General features: G+C 33.9%; 1 protein-coding gene, 1 long non-coding RNA gene and 2 other non-coding genes across 4 annotated transcripts; all 4 read right to left on the bottom strand.

The window, feature by feature from the left end:
- Positions 1–2,966: 2,966 nt before the first annotated feature.
- On the bottom strand, positions 2,967–9,228 carry LOC104085959 (uncharacterized). The gene is made up of 2 exons (XR_683991.4): positions 8,794–9,228; positions 2,967–3,636 (listed from the first exon to the last, which is right to left on the bottom strand). It is a non-coding gene; the product is annotated as an uncharacterized lncRNA (long non-coding RNA).
- Positions 8,877–8,979, bottom strand: LOC117274149 (U6 spliceosomal RNA). The gene has a single exon (XR_004504233.1). It is a non-coding gene; the product is annotated as a U6 spliceosomal RNA (small nuclear RNA).
- Positions 9,229–11,002: 1,774 nt separating the features above from the next.
- On the bottom strand, positions 11,003–11,105 carry LOC117274150 (U6 spliceosomal RNA). Its single transcript, XR_004504234.1, has one exon. It is a non-coding gene; the product is annotated as a U6 spliceosomal RNA (small nuclear RNA).
- A 2,034-nt stretch (positions 11,106–13,139) lies between these two features.
- Positions 13,140–16,442, bottom strand: LOC104085971 (uncharacterized). Its single transcript, XM_009590103.4, has 3 exons — positions 15,988–16,442; positions 14,520–14,749; positions 13,140–13,677 (listed from the first exon to the last, which is right to left on the bottom strand). Exons 1-3 carry the CDS (start codon positions 16,343–16,345, stop codon positions 13,399–13,401), a joined length of 867 nt encoding a protein of 288 aa, XP_009588398.1. The 5' UTR covers positions 16,346–16,442; the 3' UTR covers positions 13,140–13,398.
- Positions 16,443–23,586: the final 7,144 nt, after the last annotated feature.

The raw sequence follows: 23,586 nt of genomic DNA, 5'->3' as shown, positions 1-23,586 counted from the left end.
CTAAGTCACCCAACCCGGAAAAGTCTTCCAGGACAGTTGAGTCTACGCCATCAAAGAAGCATCGGAGGGGACCGTCCGCTCCATGAGCCCCTTCATTGGATCACTCCTTCGTCGTTCGGGCTTCATCGAACTTGGACTCTGTGAATGAGAGCGATCCCGAAATTTCTATTACACCGGGCGGGGTGGAGCCGACGACTTGAGAGGTCTCGACCCTCACCTCTGTACGAGCTTCGTCAACTTGAGAGGGATTAGCCCCCGTCGTTTCCCCCTCGGCTGCCACTTGTTCCTCAGGAACGGACGGCTCGTGGGCCACAAAAAGGTCATCCTCCTCGGGCTCATCCCTGAGCCGGAAGAGCGAATCTGAGTCAAGCACACAGGAGCTGGAGCTTTCCTTTGGCTTACGGGCCAACCTTCTCCTCGGTTTCTTCTTCTCCGAGCTTGGGGAACTCGGGGTCCTCTTCCTTTTCTTCTCTCCTGTTGTGGTTCCGGGCAGATCCTTGCCCCCTGCTAAGGGCCTAAGCTCGATGGTCTTAGGCAAGCCTGCAAAAAAATAAGAGAAGCAATGAGGGCATAGTATTGAAAAATAATGTCAAGTGCTACTTACTCGGAGAAAGGAATCATACCGTGAGAACGGGCCTCCCAGCAGCCCTTCGAGAGCTCGCGCCACGAGCGTTTGGCATAAGGCATCTGCGAACAAATGCCTCTGATCCACTCCTTGAGCCGAGGAATGGCGTTTGGGACTCGAGCGAGGGTTGCACCGCAGCAAACACCGATGAGCAAAGGGAAGATAAAACATAAAATCAACATGTTAAAGGAGTTGTACTTACGTGATAAGTTCCACTTTTCGGGGAACGGCCTCCACTCAGTAGGTATCAGGTCGGCGATCTTTACCCTGATAAAGCATCCTTGCCAACCCCGATCCCGGTCCTCGTCGATACTTGAAAATAGGGTCGTGCTGGCCCGGCGTACAAGCTTTATCAGTCTTCCACCCGGGAAGATTCGGGGACTGTACAAGCGAAGTAGATGATCGATGGTGAATGTACATGAGTCGATTTTGTTCACGAAGAATCGGAGGAGGATCACGATCCTCCACAGCGATGGGTGGATTTGGCCGAGGCATACATCGTACCTCCTGCAAAAGTCCAAGATGACCGGGTCCACCGGGCCCAATGTAAAAGGATAAGTGGAAACACTCAGATATCCCTCAACATGGGTAGTGATGTATCGTGACACCTCCTCGCATCGGCCTTGAACCGAGGAGGGATTTTCGACCTTGAAGTCATCATTAACCGAACACCCCGGGGGACGAACATTCTCAAGGGGGTTCAGCTGGTGGTTCATCAATTGCCGCACCCGTAGCGGACCTCTCAAGGATGACCACGTCAGGGGCGGTCTCCTCGACCTCAGTGGTCAGCTGCGTAAAAGAAGGAGCATCTTTATGGGGAACGGTCTTGGAAGTCTTTGCCATTTTTTATCTGGATAAAAAGTTTTGAGGTATGAAGGAGAATGAGGAGATGAAGGGTGAGAACTAGCTAAGAAAATCAAGCACACTGGCTTAGGTGAAGGATAAAAGAAAGGTTGTAGTTTGAAGAACGAAGGTAAGAATACTGAAGAATGAAGGAAGGCAGTAATATCTCGAAGGATCGAAGGCAGAAGCTTGGTCCAAAGTAAAAAATGAACAAAAAATGGGGTATTTATAGAGGATTCGCATCGTTTCGCATCCAAGAGCGACCTGCCTACGGCTGAAACGCGTTGGGGGTCATTATGACGCGACTGACGGGACGTTTCGCTTTCTTTGTCATTTTGTGTCGCATCGTGTTGAAGAAGAGATCGGAGAACTCATGTCGTTCCTTGTCGTTTCCGTAAAACTTACTCTCCAAGAAATGAGGGGACTATCTGTATACGGGTGAAACCGGACCCATGAGACGGTCCAGTCTCCGATAAAATAAATCGAGTAAGGGACGTGATGACAAGGAGCCGGAATCGAAGTAAGGGACTCATCGAGACAGGTTCTGAGGGCACGATGCCCGCCCTCGAGAATACCGGGGTCGTGACCCCGGTATCGATCCAACTCTTGGAAGACTTCATAGAGCATTATCAGGCGATCAAACATGATTAACAGGAAGCCGTGATATCCGTGACCGACCGGGTATCACAGCGTGGATCTTGGCACGTACCGGCGAAAATCCAGTGATTAGTTAAACGGAAGATTTATTACCTTTTATGAAATTGTACCTAAAGTAGGACTCCCCTACTATATAAATGGGGTCTGATTATTCATTGAACATATTGTAACACGAATACCAAGGCAATACAGGAGTATTACTTTTTCTGTTATTCAAAGCTCTTACGTTAGTTGATCAGTGTTTCCTTATTATAAGCCCGGGATCGAAGACGGATACCTCACTTCCACATCTTTTATCTGTTTATTCTAACAATCTTACAGTTTGTATTGAATAAATCCACGTATCCTTAAAACCACTTACAAATTTAATTGTTATTCGTTTGTAAGGATAAACACTTCTCTACATCGTTTATGAAAGTTAGCTTCGTAAATGACATATTCAAAACTCTAAAGCGCATAAAATAGTTGAAGAAAATATGGAGTATAACATTGTTATCTTTCTGTAAGTAAAAAAATTATTCATAAATCTTTTCTTAACATAATTTCAGGACTTAAGTGTGAGCAATTCCAAATCCTATTGAACCAAACTTCTGAAGAACTGACATCTCCAAAGTGCACTCTGAAGGCAATAAATGAGCTGTAAACATTCAGAAGAGCAGAGCCATAAACTAGGACTCTTTGTATCTACAACTACCCACAATCGTATACTTCCTCAGCAGGAAACAAATGTTTTGTACAGTTCTTAGGCAAGTTTGAAGAACATGTAAATGCCTCGTGAAATTAACCCCAAGAGCTGACATGCTACAACGTATAATCCTGAGGTCCTACAACATGTTGCAGAGGATAAAGCAATGGCTTGTATTCAACAATTATGATGAATACCACTAGTTTGTACCATCTTACAGACTATTAAGTAATCATTCTACCTAATTACCATAATTCGAATATCACCTACGGGTTCATTGACTCAATAGAAGTTCATTTAAGAAGTTTATTTCAAAAAACATCTAAGACAGTAACATTAAATTGAGTTTGCTCCATAAAGATATAGTAGTTCCTTCACCTTTTCATACTGTTATTGTCTTGCAAATTACCAACCCATGCACGATTATAATTCTATCTTCCACAAAGGTACGTATAATCGTTCTTCTAAGTCCTCCCCTTACTTTGTATGCGACACGAGGGTTCGCACAGTCCTCACCTGGACATGCATGCCAGAGTCAGTATGTTTTACAGCACAAGACGATGATGGTACAGTGGAGTTGGTCCAAAGTGACTTTCATGTCAAAAATGCAATATAGACATGCCAAAGGCATCAGAGATACAAGAAGTTTTAGGCAGTACCGGTGGCTCAGACCTCAAGAAAATGGCAACCACAGAACCAGAAGCCGTCCCAGATCGGTTGCAGATAAAGTCTCCTGCAGCCAATGTAGTCCATTGAGCATGGAAGCAACATCCTCAGTAGTCACATATATCCAGGTTCACCTGAGCATATGGACAACCTCCAAAGCCTGATACAAAGGAACCCACTATGACTCAGCGAAGACAAATACTATTGGCAAATCGACAATTATGTTGTACATCATTTAAGTCTAAAAGCAAATATAAGCATATACTCCGCATCGAAAGATTGTCTTACAAGTTTGAATATGACCTAACATGGATTAACAAGATGTTAACTCATATACGACAATAATATAAATGCAAGATGTGCAAGGATAAAATATCATTGAAAGATTATTTTGCAAAAGCTCTCCAGAAGCACTCCTCATCTCCCTAAACTTCTATTATTACTTGGTGCTGCCTTTGTTTTGGTTTTCTGATTGCATTATTTAGTGTTAGTTTTGTATTTTCGCTTCGGTTGTCAGATTGGTTTGCTTGTTATTGCCCCTCCCTTTTTTCCTTCCTGAGCCGAGGGTCTACCGGAAACAGCCTCTGCCTTCTTAAAGGCAGGAATAAGGTCTGCGTATACTCTACCCTCCTCATACCCCACTTGTGGGAATATTCATACCCTGTATGTTGTTGTTTGTCTCCAGAAGCACTCCATAAACAACAAATTGTTGATTATGCCATTAGCACACACAAAGGTCACTTTCTCAAAACAAGTAGCGTAACAACATGTCACGCTGTATTATCTTTACTTTATCAAAACAGGCTGCAACAGAAACAAGCAATTTTATAAGTTCTTGATTCATTCATTAGGTACAATTTTCTTCTCCTTATTCAGTCCATCTGTTGAACCAACTTCTACTGTTATTCAGGAATCAGAGTTAAATCCCACGAATTGCATTACTATTTATATGCTTCCACATTACTAGGATAGTAATTTGTGGAAATTCAAGGAACTTAAATGACAAGGATTTCAGGAAAGACTATGCCTTCACACAACATAGATCAGCAATTCTACGGATCAAATAAGTCAAGGAACCTAAATACTCCAATATTGACAAACATTAACAAACAGCAGTTACCATGTTTTAACATCCTTTACATGCCATAGCTGCTATAATAACAATTAAGAATACAAAAGAACCACATCTTGTTCGAACAACCCCAAGAGCTTGATTAAAGACCCTCCTTTTTCATCTTTGCCGTAGGAATGCTCCCCCTACAATGTCCTTGTTGTAAGGAAGTATGTCATTATTAGCAAAAAGGGGGGGAGAAAGTTGTATTAATTGACATATTTGATCCCATCACACCCTTCTGTTTTCTCATTTCAGTGACATCCTCACTTAGAAAACACCTCTTGTTTCTTGACGGGGCAACTGTTCATGAACATAATCAGCTTAGGTAAGTTATATATGAATAACTACAGTGAAACACTTAAATATTTGGAACTAACCATTTGTTATATCACACAAAGGAGGACCTCCTTTTTCTTTTTCGATCCCATTCCCTCTGACATATGCGGGATAAACATTCTTCGTAGAATGTCATTTTTTACTATTCTAGCACAAAGTAATGAAAAGTACAAAATAAAGCCAATATAATGAAACATATATATGATAAGTAATATAAAACGACTCTAAACAGAGTCTTGTCTACCATTCTAGTACAAAATAAAGCCAATATAATTTTTGGCTAAAGAAGAATTCGAAGTCCAAGCAACTAATTTAGTGATGAAAGAATGCATCACGATGTGACTTCGAGAAACCTATTTTCTTTAGTCCAAGATAATTATTTGTTAAGAGCTCTAAACATACTCCAAAATTAGTAGTAATTGACATGGTGGCTTATAATCTACGATGATTAGGTCATGGCCTTCGTAAGTAAATCTGCGATACATGGATTGAAACTCCAAAATGTGTATTTTAATTGATTCTTTTTCAACAATGATATATCTACCATAATTATATTATATATAAATAAGGTTAAATACAGCAAAGCTAAAACTACTGATCAAAGTTCATACCATTGTTGTCAAAGAAATTTATAATTCTCTATCCATACTGTCTTTTCAGCAAATAGTCTTTTCATAAACTATCTAATGCAATTCCTTCATAATCTCCAGTAACATTCCAACTCTGTTAGTTCCCAGACATGAAAATTTCTTCTAAACTGAAAATTACAGCAACTACTACCTCAAACATCAGCAATTAGACAACTTCTATGGACTCCTATGCTGTATAAATCAAGAAAGGAAGCAACTAAGGTAGTTTCCCAATACCATATATCTAAACAAAAACTAATTCTTCTAAATCACCAAGTTTTAGCCTGATAAACTCCTAAAAATTACCCCCTGGACTATCAATAAACTTCCTCATAAATTTAGAATAACTTATTATTGCTGATAATTAATTGTAGAATAATTTGTGGGAGTATAATCAACAGAAGACTAAAAGCCACATTCCATACCTGAGCCATGATAGAAGAATCTATCGTATAACCTACTAACCCAATCCATTTTACCATAGCAATTGTAACATTGATTGGAAAAAAAATGGTAAAAGTTTATAGCTTCCTAACCACCAAAATATAAATCAATACATAAAAACTTTTGGATAATTGGCATGTGACTTTGTTGAATGCAAATTGGCATGTGACTTTGTTGAATGCATTAAAATAATCATAAATTGAAAATTAAGTCAACTTCCAATATTGATTACCAGGAGCAACGTTTATGTATTCATCTTCAGTTAAATATGTCTTACTCTTCAACGGTGATTCTCGATGACTATATCAATCATCTTCGTCGTCTTCAGATCGGACGCAACTTTCTGTACAACACCGTAGTAATTCCAGTAGCCAACTCATCAGAAATAGAATAACTACTACGCTAAGAAATTATATGACTGATCCTGGAGGAGTTAGCCTCACGCACACTTCCTAATCTGCATTTATTCATGTTTATATTAGTTATAAAGTGTACAAACTGTACAAATCAGGAAAGGCAACATCTAAGGTAGTTTCCCGATACCATATATTTTATGAAAATCTAATTCTTCTAAATCACCAATATTTAGCCATATAAACTCCTGAAAATCACCCCTAGACTATTAATAAACTTCCTCATAAAATTTAGAACAACTTATTATTGCTGATAATTAATCGTAGAATAATTGGTGGAAGTATAATCAACAGAGGACGAAAAGCCACGGTCCATACTTGAGCCACGATAGAAGAATCTATGGTATCACCTACTATCCCAATCCATTTTATCATAGCAGCTGTAGCATTGATCGATTTTTTTTTTTTTTAAAAGTTTATAGCTTTCTAACCACCGAAATATAAGTCAATCCATAAAAAAAATTGGAAAATAGGCATGTGACTTTGTTGAATTTCAATAAAATAATCATAAAACCTCCAAAACTCTTGAAAATTAAGTCAACTTCCAATATTGATTGCCAGGAGAAAGCAACATTTATGTCGTTCATCTTCAGTTGAATATGTCTTACGCTTCAATAATGATTCTCGATGACTATATCATTCATCTTCATCATCTTCAGATCAGATGCAACTTTTTGCAATTACATGTTTCTGAAGATGGAGTACTCTACCCTTCAATTTCAAACTTTGTGTCTTGAACTAATTTTTGCGGATCTGAATTGCAATATGACCCGATAAGCTCACTATTGCGCAGTTATAGAGTTGTGCTGCCAGAGCGCAAGCAGCACACAGTAGTGGTGTCATTTTCTTCAGAATGGCAACACAATGGTATATCCCAGAAATTAGGATAACCCTCAATAAACATCAGTGATTCAATAAGCCTTTTACCTCAATAGTGGCGTTATTTTCTTCAGAATGAAAGAAATGACACTGCTTTGGCATTTGCAAATCCATGTAGAATACAAATAAATGTTTTCGCCGAGCAAACAAACACATCAACCAGAATTAGCGTGATGGCGAGTGTTTGGAAATGTCAGCAACTCCAAGCATTGAACTATCCATAGAATGTCATTATTAAAACTTTTTCTCAAAAAAAAATTCCATAACATCTTCACTTCCCACTTTTTTATAGGAAGCCTAAATATCTTTCTTCTGTCTAATTAATATAAAAACTTCACTACTTAAAGGTAACAGGTTACAGTTAACAAGCTTCCCAGCGCTTCCAGGTCTCACGTGTCGACAGTTCCTCATTCTAATTTTGAAATAACTCAAAGAACAAGACAACACCCTTGATCCATTAGAAATATTTTTTTTTGGCCACAGTTCTCCATCTCCGGCGTTAATGCCATATTCCTTTTGTTCCTCCTAAATTTTTGTATTTTTATTTTAAAAATCAAAACCAAAGTACCTCTTGAGCTTACTTTGCATTGGGCTATAACCCAAAGTAGAATCAAAGAAGGCAACAACTGCTCCTTCTGGAAGGTTGGCATCAGCGATAAATTTTGCGGCACTACTTGTGTTATATTCCCTGGAGCAACATTACCAATTGATATGCCTGTAGTTTTCAGACCATTTCATCTCTATGAAGACTATTGAACAATTTCTGCTCCTTATTTTCCATGATTTCAGTAGCAGGAAATTCTAGTTCTAGAGTAGCCTTGCATTTTCTATCATTGTCATATGGTTCTTCCTCTTCATCCAAAAATAGCCCTTTCTGAGTAACATATAGATTTAAATGCTTCTATCACCTTGGACGTAAACTGCAAGGAACCAAATTTTAGTTGGTTGTTGTATTTTGATCCTATGGTTTTTAGCATCATTCCTCTTTTCTTAATAATCGACTCAATTGCCTTGTCCTGCATCCTAGCTTGTTCTATAGCATGACTTAATGTAGAAGGTCGAAACAATTTTACGTACAGGTTGTAAGCCCTCTAATGAAACTAGATAAGAAATAAGCTTTATTCAAAGCAGGATTTTTAACCAACATTTGAGCTCTCCGTGTTTCAAATTCCTCTAAGTAATCATCAACTCTTCCCTTCTCAGTCAATTTATTAAAATTCCAAATGCATAGATAGACATTTAAAGTCTCAACATAGGAAATTTCTTGCTGACCTTAAAATTTGACCGTTGCAATACAGGCACCAGAGCACTACTATGCTGAAATTGAAACTAAAGAAAGAATGATTAAGTGCTCATATTCATAAATGTTTCAGATGATTCGTGAGTGAATTTTACAAGAACACTAATATCAGAATAAAAATTACACTACGGCATAATATGTCTATCTCCGTCAACAAAATCTGGGCAAAAGATAAAAGAGGGACGAGGAATACTTTACGCACCTCAAGAAATTTCGTGAAGAGTATCGCCGCCGCCGACCGGCAAAACATTTTTGGCGGCATCGAAGTATCGGCGAAGGAGCCAAAAAAATTTGAACCATTTCTCGATTTGTGCGTGTCATCCTTGCGCAGGGGCCATGCTAATCTTCTCTGTATCGTTCCAATTTTATCGGATGTCCCCGAAGGGACAAACTCCACTGTTGAGCTAGGGTTTTTATTGTGCCGTAAAATTCTTCTCTGTTCGATGAGGGAGAACGAACTACAAGTGTAAATACCGCTTTGAGTCCTAAAGTTAAGGAACTGAACACCTTCGTCCTATTTTAAGAACGTTTATTTCAACATCAACCCCTTATGTATCCATTCACTTGATAAAGTTCCCTCTGCACTTCTGAAGATGTCAAACTTACCCTCTTTTTCATATTATTCTTTAACCCAAGATGTCGAGAGAAGTAATGATTCTGCAGAAGGTCATGAAATAATATTTGATAATGGGTGGTGGCCGAGGGTGAAACTATACTAGTGGAAGTGCGATCAACTAAACTCCCTTCGTCAAAAAATTATATCATATGTATAAGTTAAATATTATTGATTAGGGATATATATAGTATTAAGGTGACAGTTCAATTGAACTCATAACTTTCGATTGAGAACACAAATTAATTTATGTGTAAAAATCTATTAAATTATCATAAGTAGTAGATATTAACTCATACTTCTAAAAGTATAATGAGTTCAATACTAAAAAATTTAAAGGTTAAAATTATAAAATTTAAATTCTGAATCTGTCTCTGCAATTATCTATTAGCTACAGAACATCCTTGACAAAGCTAGTCCAGTAGTGAAGGATGTTCAATATAATTTCAATGTTAAAGATTTGAGTCTCCCAATTTACCATGGCTAAATACCTACATAGCATTTTAAACTTGACACCATTTGTAAACTAAACACTTCAACTTCTTTAACGAACTTTACCTCGAAAAATGTGTTTCTTTTGAACACCTATGCCGACAAAGCCAAGAGTAGGGGTGTACACAGGGGTCGGGTTAGTTCGTATTTTTCAATTATCAAATCAAACCAATAATATCGGGTTTTTAAATTTATAAATCAAACCAACAAAGTCGAGTTTTTCAATCTCGATTTTTCGGGTTTTCGGATTTTTTTCCGATAAAGTCTTCATAGCATAAAATATGTAACTTGTGCTCCAAATATTTCTTAAATCCTAGTAAAATAAAAATATATAATGTGTTTTCCAAGAAACTAACACAATAATATGAGATAAGTCATAGCATTATACTAAAATATTCAATAATAAAGATAAAATAATAAAATTATATAAAACAAATATTGCTAATTAATAAGCCATAATAAAAATTAACATAATCTTAAAATACTATATAGGTCATGCTAAAATAAGTATAGCTAATAAGTACTAATATTAATTACATAACTAAGCACTAAATAAAAAGATAAACTAAGTTATACATTTTCATTATAAACCAATGTAAAACTAAAATAATTATCCAACACTATCGTCATTCCTAGTATTGAATTGAATTTCTTTTGTTAGTATTAGTATTAAATTGAACTTTGTTTGAGTTACTATATTTATGGGATGTAAAATTTATTTACCATTCAAGAATATTAAGTCTAAACTTGAAATAATACGTTAAAAGATAAAATTGTGAAAAAGTTTAAAAAATATTTATAAATTATATTACAATAAATATTTATATATATACAATATTTTTAAACATTATATAAATGTACTATCGGGTTGGTTTGGTTTCGGTTTGATTTTTTTTAGTTAAAACCAAACCAAACCAATTATGGTCGGGTTTTATTTGCCAATACCAAACCATATCGGGTTTTTTTTCCCGATTTGACTCGGATTATCGGTTTGGTATGGTTTATCAGTTTTCTTTGTACACCCCTAGCCAAGAGCATGAAATACACCCCTATTGATGTGTTAAGTGAACCAGTTATTAAATAACATAGTATATTTTGAAAGAAAAAGAATTGATAAGTATAACTAAAAAATATTTAAACAAAATACCACAAAAGAAAAAAAAAAAGAAAAAAAAGACAAACCCCGCCTCCACCCCTAGACTATCTCCACACTCCTATTTCCGTCAACTATATTTGGGCAGAACATAAAAGACGGACGAATTTCATGAGTGAATTTTACAAACATCATCGCCGGCTAAGGGACAAAAAAAATTTGGACCATTTCTCGATTTGTGCGTGTCATTCTTGCATAGGTGTAATGCTAATCTTCTATGTATCGTTCCAATTTTATCGGATGTCCCCGAAGGGACGAACTCTACTGTTGAGCTTCTGGAAAATGGTCTTGTGTTTACTCGCCCTTTTCTAAAAGCCCATGACCAAATGGGCTGGTGGACTATATTACGAATAATCTTTTCTCATGGCAAGTGCTACTTGAAATATATATATTTTTGGGAGAAAAAGTGACATTTTTTGCGTCATGAAAATAGATTTATGGATACTATTACTAACTCTATTTACTATAAAAGTCGAGACACATTTTTCAAGTATGACGTGATTTCTTATGTGATTTTTACCAAATTTATATTCGTTTGATCCATATCCAAGTCTGTTCGAATCCTCTAGTATTTATATGAAGTATTATGATTAGTCTGTCGATAGTAACTCAAAGTTTTTGTTCTGCATCCACAACTTCCATTATTTATTCTTCGCAACAAAATTAAATAAAATTATTGGTTTAATCATATGTCATAATTTAGCTCTCTTTTTTGTGTGTCATGATTTAGTTGCTATAAACTAGTGATGGTATGATTCCGTTGGTTCAACTGTCTAGTAAACACAGATTTTAACCTTGTTAGGATTCCTTGCAACAATGAAAAATAATGATGTTCTGAAAATGAGGTCAGAACATATATGGATTAATTAACTAATTCCGGTTAAATGATAGTAGTAACATTTCATGTAAAAGCAGTGCGAATCTAATTCCTCAAAGAGTTTGAAGAACTTTTTATTTATAAAATAACTATAAATCTAAAATCCGAATCCCATCCAAACTCAGTGTGTTAAAAATTTCTCCATGTTTTCTCAAATATTTAAAATCGCTTGGCAAGTCTCAAATGAAAAGAAGAAATGTCTTGTTTTCCCAGCTTCGAGTACTAAGCACAGAATTGGGGTGATTCACACGAAAAGAATGAATTGAGGACACTGTTTATATTTTATCCCCATTTAAGATTTTTTTTTTAAAAAAAAAATAGCGTTGCTCTATACAACTAGAAGAATGAACAAAATTTTGCTCGTTTAATTGTTTAAAAGTTTTACTGGACAGCCAAAACTTGGTACTATAAATTATTCACAAGTATTACCTCACGATCAAAACTTAATACTATCGATTGACGATTGTTCACGAGTTTTTTAGGACGGTCAAAACTTGGTATTGTTAAATTGTTTGTAAATTTTGCCAAATTGGCAAGTCTTGCATGTGCTATTCAATGGCTCACAGATTTTCCCAGACAACCAAAACTTAATACTGTCTTCCTTTTACTTATCTTGTTAAATTGTTAACAAGTCTTGCCGGATAGGCAAATCTTGTATGTGCTCAATTATTCACAAGTCTTGCCGAATGACCAAATTTTAGTACCATTTTCGTTCTATCTATCTTGTTAAATTATTCAAAAATTTTGTAGAATGGGGCAAATCTTAAATGTATTATTTAAGTATTCACAAGTTTTGCCGTACGGCCAAAACTTACTATCTATTCTACCTATCTTGTAACTTGCATATGTTATTCAATTGTTCACTAAGTTTCATCAGACCTTATTCACATTGTTTTCCAAGCATATTTGCAACTCTTTTACCTGGTATATTTGTAACTCTTTTATCGGGTAGTTTGCGTTTTTCAATTAAAACCAATGTTGGAATTGTATAAAATCTTTTGCCATCAAATAACGTGAATGGAACATGAAACGCCAAGTACTCAGACTAACCAATTGAACAACTTCGTCCAATGAGGACTACCTTTATTTAGTTTAACAATTTAAATCAACCAATAAGCATGAACGAGGAGGATGAGAGATTAAGAGCGTGAAGATGGAAACGAGTCTACTGCTGGGTTATATTTCAATGTTTTTAAGAACGGGGATAAAATATAAAAAGTGGCTTAAACATCCATTTTGGAATAAAATGTTGATATTTTACATGGTTTAATCTGTAACTTTTTAACCTTACAAAAAAAAAAATTAACTTTTACGTCATTCAACTAATAATACAATTTCATGATGAAGCTACACAAACACTTGGCATCGGGGTATCGAAAATCCATTTTGGGATAAAATGTTGAAAACTTGAAATTCCATGAAAAAGAGAAGACTGGCATTCATTCTTTACTTTAAACGTCTCAAACCAGAGCATAACATTTCTTTAGGCAAGAATATCTTCAAACTGTAACTAGATCTCAAGCTACAGCTCACTTCACAAATTGAATGATACATAAAATAGATGGAAGCAGAGCAATTTTTCCTTAACATCTTAATACTCTATCTTTTTACCTTCAGATCCTGTATGATTGTACACTTACGTACAACAGAACAAATTCAATTTTCCCTATAACTAAAGGGATGAGAAAATTGGGACACCTGGTAAAGTAGCTCCAGCTTCTACTATGAAAATGTTTCCTGAAACATATTCTGAAGAATCGTGGATTAAATAACGCACCACTGAAGTCAAAGCCGGGTCTGATGTTCCATGAGTTCTCAAGGGAATGGTTCTCAATGCAATATTGTGGAGCCAGTCCTTTTGCATGAGGCCCTCTGTTATCTCAGATCTGAAAAGTCCTGGTGATATTGAGTTCACTCTGATCTTGTATGGTCCCAATTCAAGGGCCATCATCTGTCATATTGCAAATTAGAAAAAGAAGAAAACATACAAACGTCTAACTAGTATGCAAACAATCTACACTTGACCAGAAACAGACTGCAGGCAGGAAATTTCCACAAAGAAAAGTTGAAATGGATGAGACCTTGTAGGACTTGATAAGATAACAAGAATGACTTTAGATATCATTGGAAAAGTAGACCATCTAGGACTCTAGGTAGGTTGTGTTGTTAACCACTAACAACCATCAAGTATAAGCCAGAATGCCACAAGTATTATCTATGAAGTATACAATGCCCTCTGTAAAAGAATCAAAACCAAATGCTTGATCTGCGTGAGGCATCACATATACTTTTAAGATGATAGTGAAACTTTCATATCTGTCACAATTGGAAATAGAATCTGCTTAGATTTCTCATTGTAGCTTAATGCCTGTTCTAGTTTTTGAATTAATACCTCCATATTAACCATGATCAATTTCACATTTCTGGCTCCAGCATACGTTCACCAGAGAATGGTGTGGCAACTATCCTAGAGGAACTCTTCCTAAGTGCTAATGCACTATCTATCTATCTATATATATATATATATATATATATATATATATATATATATATATATATATATATATGTTTCCAGTGCATTTAAATGCATTCTCTAACAGTATATATGCATTTACCTTCCTTCTTTTCCCTCTTTCTTATTGGAGCTGCCAAAGTTAGAAACGTGATCTCAAGTATTGAATATGCATTTCAAGCTACAAATGAAACTGGTTAGCTTAAAAGAATCATGTATGCTTGTCTTCATATAATTGCATGCAATGTCAATGAAGCTAGGTTAAAAAACCAAGACACTACCTTCATCACAGTGTTAAGAGCAGTCTTTGAAGAAGCATAAGCAAGACCTCCTGGTAATTGCCCACGATTAAGACCAGCAATAGAAGAGATGTTAATAACAGATCCTCCTTGATTAGCATCGCGCATCCGTATACAAACATATTTGGACACCAACCATGCCCCTTTTAGGTTCGTTCTATAGATGTTATCCCATTCCTCCTCTGATAAATCCAGTGGAGAGTGCACGCTGCCTATGAGATACAACTAACAAATTAGACGTCATATAAAGCCAATTACCAAAAGATGAGAAAATTCTTCCATATAAGAATCACTCACAAGTCAAACCAATACCACTTTGACAAACTCATACATGATGTATGATTTTTACATGAAACCAACATTTCAATATACATGTAAATTATTCCATAATCGACTTTGGTTTTCAGATTCTAATCTTGATTTAATACTATGAGCATCACAACCTCCCCCACCCCCCACCCCCCACCCCCCCCCACACACACACAAACAACAAAATTAAAAGAAAAACCTTCTCTTCTGGAAATCAACTGGAAAATCGTAACCTTTCAAAAACTTAAAACTTGCACCAGACAGAAGAATCTTCTTCTTTTAAAACATTAATACCTTTCAATGACAAGCTTGCAGGAAACTATTCTTAAATTATTGTAATTCAAATAGCTTTCTGCTATCTGCCCCAAATTGTTATTCATTAACTCATTAGTTAAGTCTGCGAGCAAATCAAAATATTAATCATGGGAAAGTTCACTTACATAGTGCAATGTTAAAGGGCATCCCACATTCATGCAGGGTCCGGGAAGGGCCGTACCCTAAGAGGTGTGATATAAACAACATACTCTAATGCAAGCATTAGTGGCTGTTTTCACAGTTCGAACCCGTGACCTATAGGTCCAAGACAACTTTACATAGTGCAATGTTAGTTGCATCATTTTTCTTTTTCCGTTTTGCTACATAACCTTTCACCTACGTGATAAACAGTAATATCCACCAGAAGATACAAATGGCTTATTTTTTAGATTATCTTTTGCTCAATTAAACAGTAATATCCACCAGAACAAATAATGTTTAATGTTAAACAACAGTTCAACACAAATCATCTTTTAATTGTTAATTTCTTAGTCACGAGATTCATTAGTTTCCAACATTATGCAATCAATTTTAACCATTTTTTCATAGATTTTGAAAACAAAATCTTCAAATCCCAAAAATAGCTTTAGAGTAGTTTTTGAAGTTTTCTACTCACAAAACTACAAATTCTTTTCGAGTAAAATGCATGTCCAAACACAACTTTCAAAAATCATTTTTCATCTCATCTTCAAAAACTCATATTTTAAAGTTTCAACCATATCTATGTGCAAACGCTAGCTTGGTTTCATCTAATATCACGCAATCAAAGTTTCAAAACGACGCCGTAAAATAGTGAAGAAAATTCGAGAATAATCATGAATCTCACCTCTAACACCGGCGTTATTAACCAAAGCATCAATTCGTCCAAAGGCGTCCCAAGCTTTCTGCACGGCGGCTTCAATGATCGGACCATTGGCGCTAACGTCAAGCTCTATTGCTACGGCTCGTACTTCCTGAGTCAAACTTGACTCGTTCGAGTTTGAACTGAATCCATTGATCTCATCACAGAGAGATTTCAATCGATCAACACGGCGAGCAGCGGCGATGATTCTACAACCAGATCTGGACAAATTGAGGCAGAATTCTCGGCCGATTCCCGATGATGCGCCGGTGATCATCACCACTTTACCGGTGAGTTCTCGCCATGGCTCCAGCTGGCAAGCCACTTTAGCATGGTTCTCCATTAATTATTTTGGTTTGTCGGCACGGAAATATTAGTGAATAGTACCTTAGATATATAGAGAGAATGTAGGTTACAACTTAGAGTCAACATATAGTCGGCCCTTGGAGTTTTTTTAATTCTTATTTAAACATTTTTATTTGACTCATTGACTAGTAGTTACTTACGTGTGATAATGACATAGCTAATGTGACAAAAGTCAATATATTTAACAGAAACGTAGTGTAAATGATAGATACGGTGATAATAAACATAATATTATTTTTATGATATGTAGGTAAAACTGATTAACTTTTTAGTTATAATTTTTTTAAAATTAATTTTCTGTAATACTACTTAGATAAAATTGTTTGACTTTTAAGATGAAAATATTTGAACAACTTTGATACATCAACAACGACGACTCAGTAAAATCCCACTAATGAAGTTTGGGATTTGAAAAACTTTGATACAATAAAATAAAAATTGACAAATGTAAGATTATTATAAAAGAGAGTTTTTGAAGTTGTGTTAAAAAATGATAATTAGAAAACCTGGTTGTTCTCAATTAAAAAATTATAGATTTGATTGAAACTTGAAAAAAGAGTTTTTGAATTTGTGTTTAAAAATAATTTTTGAAAGTTGAAGTTGTATTTGTATATGCATTTTATTTGAAAAAAAGTTGAACTTTTGTGAGTGAAATAAAAAAATTCATCCAAAAATTGCCATAAACTAGTTTTTGGAAACTTAGAAATTTTTTTAAAAATAATTTCCAAAACATGATCATTTTTCATAAACAAATAATATTTTTTGAAATTTTTTTTAAAAAAAATAAACCAAAATCTATGACCAAACGGGGAGTATTCTACTATTTGGAACAGATGCTCGATATTAGGGGGAAAAATAAAAAAACAGATGCTCGAAAAGGTTTAGTCCTAATTAAAAACATGCTCGATTGACACTTGTATTATATTTTACGGACAATATGTCAATATTAAAGAATAGGAGTACTAAACATGTAATGTTGTGACTGGCTTGTTTGAGCTTATTAAATTATATTATTTTAATAAAATTCTTACTACCACATTATTTATCATCTCAAATTCAAATAAGTCTTATCCTTCTACATTTTAGACATAATTCTTTTTCTTTTTTGTTCCTTGCTTGTAAGTTTTGCATTATTTAATAAGTACTTAATATTGTTATATTGTAATGTGATATTTTATTACCCTTTTAATAATTATCAATAAATATTAAAAAATTTATTCTTGAAATTTAATATATTTTTACACTATTATCATCTTACTCGGATCTCTTTCATCATTTAAATCTATTAATAATATTTTTGAGTATTATTTAATTATTAAATTAATTTATTTTTAAATAAATTTAAAAATATAAGTATCCTCGCACTATCTCTATTTTCCTCTACATGTATTCTCTTCCCTGCTAAAAACTTTTAATTATCTTTTTACATAATATCACATTTTATTTTAAAATATAACTTTGAATTAGTCCAAAAGTTAATACATAAGTTCTTTTATAATGTCTCAAATCTATTGAACTTTTTTATAATTACTTTTTGTATTACGTGTATTTATTTTGTTTTCTCTTTTAGTTTCAAGATACAAATTTGGCTTTTAATTTTTATTAGTAAAATTACCTACATGAGATATTTCTTTAGTATATTTAAATTTTATTTAGTATCAAATTTTTATTTTTCTTTATATAGCAAAACATCAATTTTGTGATCATATTCATATTTTGAGCTTCTCTCATCCTAACTTTAAGAACTTTCTAATCTCAAGTTTAAATAGTCTTTTCCTTTTATTTTCAATATAGATTTTTTGAAAATTTTAATTAATTTTCTTACTTTTGCTATAATGTTATCTAATATGTAATATTATCACATTTTTATGTGATTTTTTATTAACTTTCCACTTTATTTAATATTTTTATCCACTACTATTTTTAATATAATATAGATAGATATATGATTTTTTATATTAAATTAAATTATTTTTTTATTTTTAAACTATTGATTTAAATTCTTAAATTGCTTAAATTTATCAATAATATTTTTAAGTATCGTATATTTACCCAACCTGCCACTTGCTCGTCCCTCTCTTATGAAAATGGTCTCTCCTCTCCCGGAGGCTTAGACTCATGTCTATAGATTCCCTACTTTTAAGTAATTCTTAGTATAAATACTCTCACATTATCTCTAATTTATTTTTATTATTCAATATTTTTTATTTTTTATTTTACCTATTGTCACACCTCCTTTTTCCTGGTGATTGTGAAAAAATAGGAGTTTTCTTTAATTTAAGTGATATTATTAAAAAGGGACTAACTTTTTATTTATTTTATAGATTCGCCGCTTGGAATAATTTATTAAGGTGTTTCAAGTCACCGATTATTTTAAAATTCTAATTTAAAGAAAAAATTAACTCTGTTTAAGTCTGCGAAACACAGAAGACCGGGTAAGATATTTTGTTAACCCGGGAGAAGGCGTGACATAGTTTTAGCACGGTCGCTTTACAATTTCACGCATCCTAATTATCTAACTATTACATGTTTTCAAACCTACGTGCCTTTTATCTTTTACCGCTTTTAACTTTATATTTTAAATAATTATAAAGTTTATTTGAAATAAGTGACGAGCGCAAAACATAACACCAAAATTAATGCTCGTTGGCCGAAGATAGTATAGTAAAATTATCGTCTCCACAGATTGAATTTAAATAATGTTCAAATAACTTATGGTTTAACGCTATTCAGGATGATCAACACTTGATTTAAGGTAATTATAAACTACAATTAACTACTAAATTAAGATTACGACTAATTAGACTTTATCATAGAGAGTGGGAGAGTTGAGCTAAAATGGATTGTAAGCAATATGAGAAATAAGGGTTACGACAGGATATGTGTAGGATAACTATTCGGGATCTAACTCTTATTGAGTTCACTTCTAAGGTTCTAATGATTCTCACGAATTCACTCCATAATTAGCTTAAGCGTAAGGTCAAGACTATTCTTTCGATTTAATTTGGACTCTACAGAATAAACCAATATGAAGCACTGTGAAGATATGCAAGAACACGTTAATGGACTAGTCTTTAGAAAAACGTCTCTCGAATATTCTCCTAACTTGATTTAATCAACAATTAAAAAAGCTCTTTCGATTACTTAGAAAAATCACTAAATTAAACCAAACAAAATAACCATCAGTTCTAGTCTGTACAACATAAGTTGCATAGTGAGCACTTGTTGCTTTTGACTATTTTTTACTACTCTAGACTGATATATAGAAATGACAGCTTGAAGGGGTCTATATTCTTCATTCTCCTTTATAGTTGTAGCTTATGATTGCAACTCCTTCAAACAGTTATACTACCTGTTTTACAGTAACCATGCAGCATATCATGTAAAGATGTTGAAAAAAAATATGTAACAATGTGATTATCTTCTTTTTCCTTATTTTTGCTTTTGATAAATATTCACTCTTCCCCATATTTTTCTTCTGACTGTGCTTTGAATTTCTGTAACTACATACTGCTTTGGGTAAAATATTGCTCATGGATTGGGTATCCTCTTTGAGGTAGGATGGACATGATCAATTGATCATACATATCGCATAAGATTGCATGTGATTTATTAATTGTAGTATTTGATCATTGAGTCGATAATAAGGATTGGAGCTTACGTTGTTGCTTGAAAGAAGAAATTGAAGCGAGTTGATATAACCTTTATTAAAGTAGTTTAACTTACAAAAGCACGCATACAAGATGTTTGATAAATTACTTGAAAGGGTTAATATATACTTAATTGGAGCGAGTGAGTACATATTAACTTAGAATTGTTTTAGCTAAATTTTAGATGAATTATTCATGATATATGTGTGTGTATTTTTAGATTTTTATGTTACATTTATATGTCTTTTTTCATGTTGAAAGTTCATGAAGAATAAAGAATCTTTAGAAATATTTTTGAATGTTTATTTCCTGCTTATGCCATGTTTAATACTTAAAGATATCATTATGAGTAGATACAGATTGTTACAGAAAAGATTTAGACTTGAATGGTCAAGAAAGTTGAGAAGTTAATTTAGACCCTAAAGAGGTCACACAAAAAAGTTTATTACTTTAAGGGATTATCCTCTATGAGAAGGGGTCATCGTCTATGCCGAGGGTCCTAACCAAGGCATTGACCTGAAACTTCTTGTGCCAAAATAAGAAGCATTCGAGCCGAGGGTCTCGTTGCTAAGAAACTGTCTAACTAGGCTAAGATATGATACATGAGCGTTGAGAACCATGAAGCGAGTGGCACCTCATGGATTGGACCTATTCGATCAGGTTGGAATCGAACTCATGCCGATCACACAGTGATTAAGACAGAAATAGGTCAGGATAGCTGGAACACCCTAAGCATAGAGTAAAGTATTTGTCAGATAATAAAGAAAGAAAAGAAATTATTTTAGAATATTCTTAACCTATTTGTCTGCAATTATTTTAGAATTGTTCATAGAAGCTTTATGCCTTCCATGCTTTTAGAATATTTTTTTGCATGCATATTTTAGTAACTATAGTTCCCTGCTTTAGTGGGGGGTTGTTGAGACTCCTTGAGTACAGTGGATGATACTGACGTTCTCTTTTGGGAACCTGCATTGGCCTGCAGTACAACGTAGGAACCGATTTTGCAGGCGAGCAGACTACATGTTAGAACTTCCCTCACTTCCAGTGCTATTGGTAAGCTCCGCTTTTGTTCGTGGAGTATTCCTTTGTGTCATCCTTAGCTATTTCCTTTTTTACTTGGAGAATTAGCCAGGAAATCTCATGTCCAGAGCAGTGCACCAGTTTATCAGTAGAGGCTTCATCGACATAGTCAGTGGGTTAAGATTTAGACATTTTGCATAATTAAATTTTTAGCATTCATCAGTTATTACGAATAAAGTTTTGGAGTTGATTTATTTTAGACATACTGATTATTAAAAAGTATTTGATTAAGATATTGTCTTGTTCTATATATAATGTTTGAAGTATAATAGTATTGATAAGCGCAAATGGTTCGCTCGGTCAATTTCAGAGATCGGGTGCCGGTCACGACCTATTTAGAAAATGGGTTGTGACACATACTTTTCTTATTAGTCTATTCCAAAAAGAATGACACATTTTTATATTCGGAAATAATTTAACTTTAAATCTTTTATTTTACTAATTCTATCCTTAATGAGAAGCTTTTATAGACATATAAATGTCATGGCCCGCCCCACACAATGTTTGCCCCTTAAACTTTTAGGACCATATGTTCCAATAGTCTTCTTTTTTCTTAAACTTTGTACCAAGTGGAACTACATCATCTAAATTGAAACAGTGGAAGTAATAAATTTCGTTTCAATATGGCATTCTCTTCATTTTTGTCATATACTGTGCGCAGAGTATAAGTTAATATCCATATTTATGGAGGACACTAAAATTCGTCACATATAAATGATTTTTGACACACTAGACTACTCTAAAACTTAGGCATAGAAAAAGAGTAAAATCTACTTTACCCCCTTAACCTTTAAGTGTTGGGAAACTATACCCCTTCACATTTTGAACGGGAAAAGGAATCCCCTTGTACAATATTTTTTTGGTGAGCATTCTTTTTTAAAATAATTTTTTTTCTCTCTCTATCCTTTCAAAGGTGAAGTATAATATTTTTTTATCAAAACCAATACTGGAATTTCGTCAATCTCGCTTGTAAATTTAAGATAGTTTTCTATTATATTGAAGCCATTATTAAAAATTTGCAATAAAAGAAGAAAAAAAACTTGCATACAAAATTTAAGAAATATGCTGAAGCACATTCACCATGAATATTTTAGCATTTCAATTTAAAGGGAAAAAGATACACTGAAATAGTCAATTCTCTGACATATATATTAGAAGAAAGAATTGCTGCTATATTAAGTTAGTTATGTATTTTCTTTGTAAATTAGATTTATCATACTAATTTTTTTTTAAAGTTTACTTATTTTGAAAATATTTTTATTGAACAGAAATTATAGTTGATAATGTCACATTTGAAAATTTATTATGGAGACATTTTTGCATTATATCATATCTTAAATTATGAAGGAAGAAGGCTAAAGGGGAACTCCATAAATTATATAGATCCTAACTGTTTGTCATATCTTGAGCTTTTGGCTATGATGAAATAACTTGGTTATTCTAAAAATTATCTATTGAAAAAAGAAATGATTTAAAAAAAAATTATTTCACCGGAAAGCTATTGCACAAGAGAGTCTCTTTCCCATTCAAAACACGAGGGGATATTGTTTCAGATCCTTAAAGGTCAAAGGGTAAAGTGGATTTGATCTAAGCAAAGCCCAAACCGAATATTTTAGGTCAAACTCAATTAGAATTCGAAAAAAATAAATGTGAATTTGTTATATCATAAAGATATGTGCAAGTTTCTTGAAAGCCTTAAGGGAAAAGAGAATTGATGGTAATTTTTGAAAAGAGAATGAAAAGGAGAAAAAGTAATATTTATCTTTTAAAAGAAATAAATACTTTTGGTAAATGTTCTTTGTCCCAATCAGAATCTAAAAATTTACAATCAGGTGAAGTAGATTGCTTAGCTTATATGGAGTCATGTTGGTCCCGAAAAGTTATTCTAGTGATTATAAATAGTGAATGTAGCAGCCATAGAAGCAGTCGTCTATGTTGCAGGGAGGGCTTAAACTCAGCTTCAACTAACAGAAATGGAGAACCCCAAGAGCAAAAGAGATCAAAAAACACAGCCAATATATATTTTTTTTTAAAGAGTCTGTCAGACAGCCATTAGACCATCCCATCCCAGCCATTGGATAAAAAATATTATACTTCACCTTTAAAAAGATAGAGAGAGAAAAAAAAATTATTTTAATAAAGAATGCTCACCAAAAAAATATTGCACAGGGGGATTCCTTTTTCCGTTCAAAATGTGGAGGGGGTATAGTTTCCCAACACTTAAAGGTTAAGGGGTTAAAATAGATTTTACTCTTTTTCTACGCCTAAGTTTTAGAGTAGTTCTCTTCTAGTGTGTCAAAAATCATTTATAGGTGACGAATTTTAGTGTCCTCCATAAATATGGATATTAACTTATACTCTGTGCGCAGTATATGACAAAAATGAAGAGAATGCCATATTGAAACAAAATTTATTATTTTCTCTGTTTCAATTTAGATGATTTAGTACCACTTGGCACAAAGTTTAAGGAAAAAAAAAGATTATTGGA

This window comes from Nicotiana tomentosiformis, chromosome 2 (assembly GCF_000390325.3).
Source record: "Nicotiana tomentosiformis chromosome 2, ASM39032v3, whole genome shotgun sequence".
Classification (NCBI taxonomy): Eukaryota; Viridiplantae; Streptophyta; class Magnoliopsida; order Solanales; family Solanaceae; genus Nicotiana; species Nicotiana tomentosiformis.
This window is presented reverse-complemented; position numbering and strand designations above follow the sequence as displayed.

What these genes read in the sequence shown, in the direction of transcription:
- LOC104085971 (XM_009590103.4), bottom strand. Translation starts at nt 16,345, where the DNA reads ATGGAGAACCATGCTAAAGTGGCTTGCCAGCTGGAGCCATGGCGAGAA. An exon ending in TAATAACGCCGGTGTTAGAG is followed by an intron (nt 14,750 to 15,987) that starts GTGAGATTCATG and finishes TGTATCTCATAG; the next exon opens with GCAGCGTGCACTCTCCACTG. An exon ending in CTCTTAACACTGTGATGAAG is followed by an intron (nt 13,678 to 14,519) that starts GTAGTGTCTTGG and finishes GCAATATGACAG; the next exon opens with ATGATGGCCCTTGAATTGGG.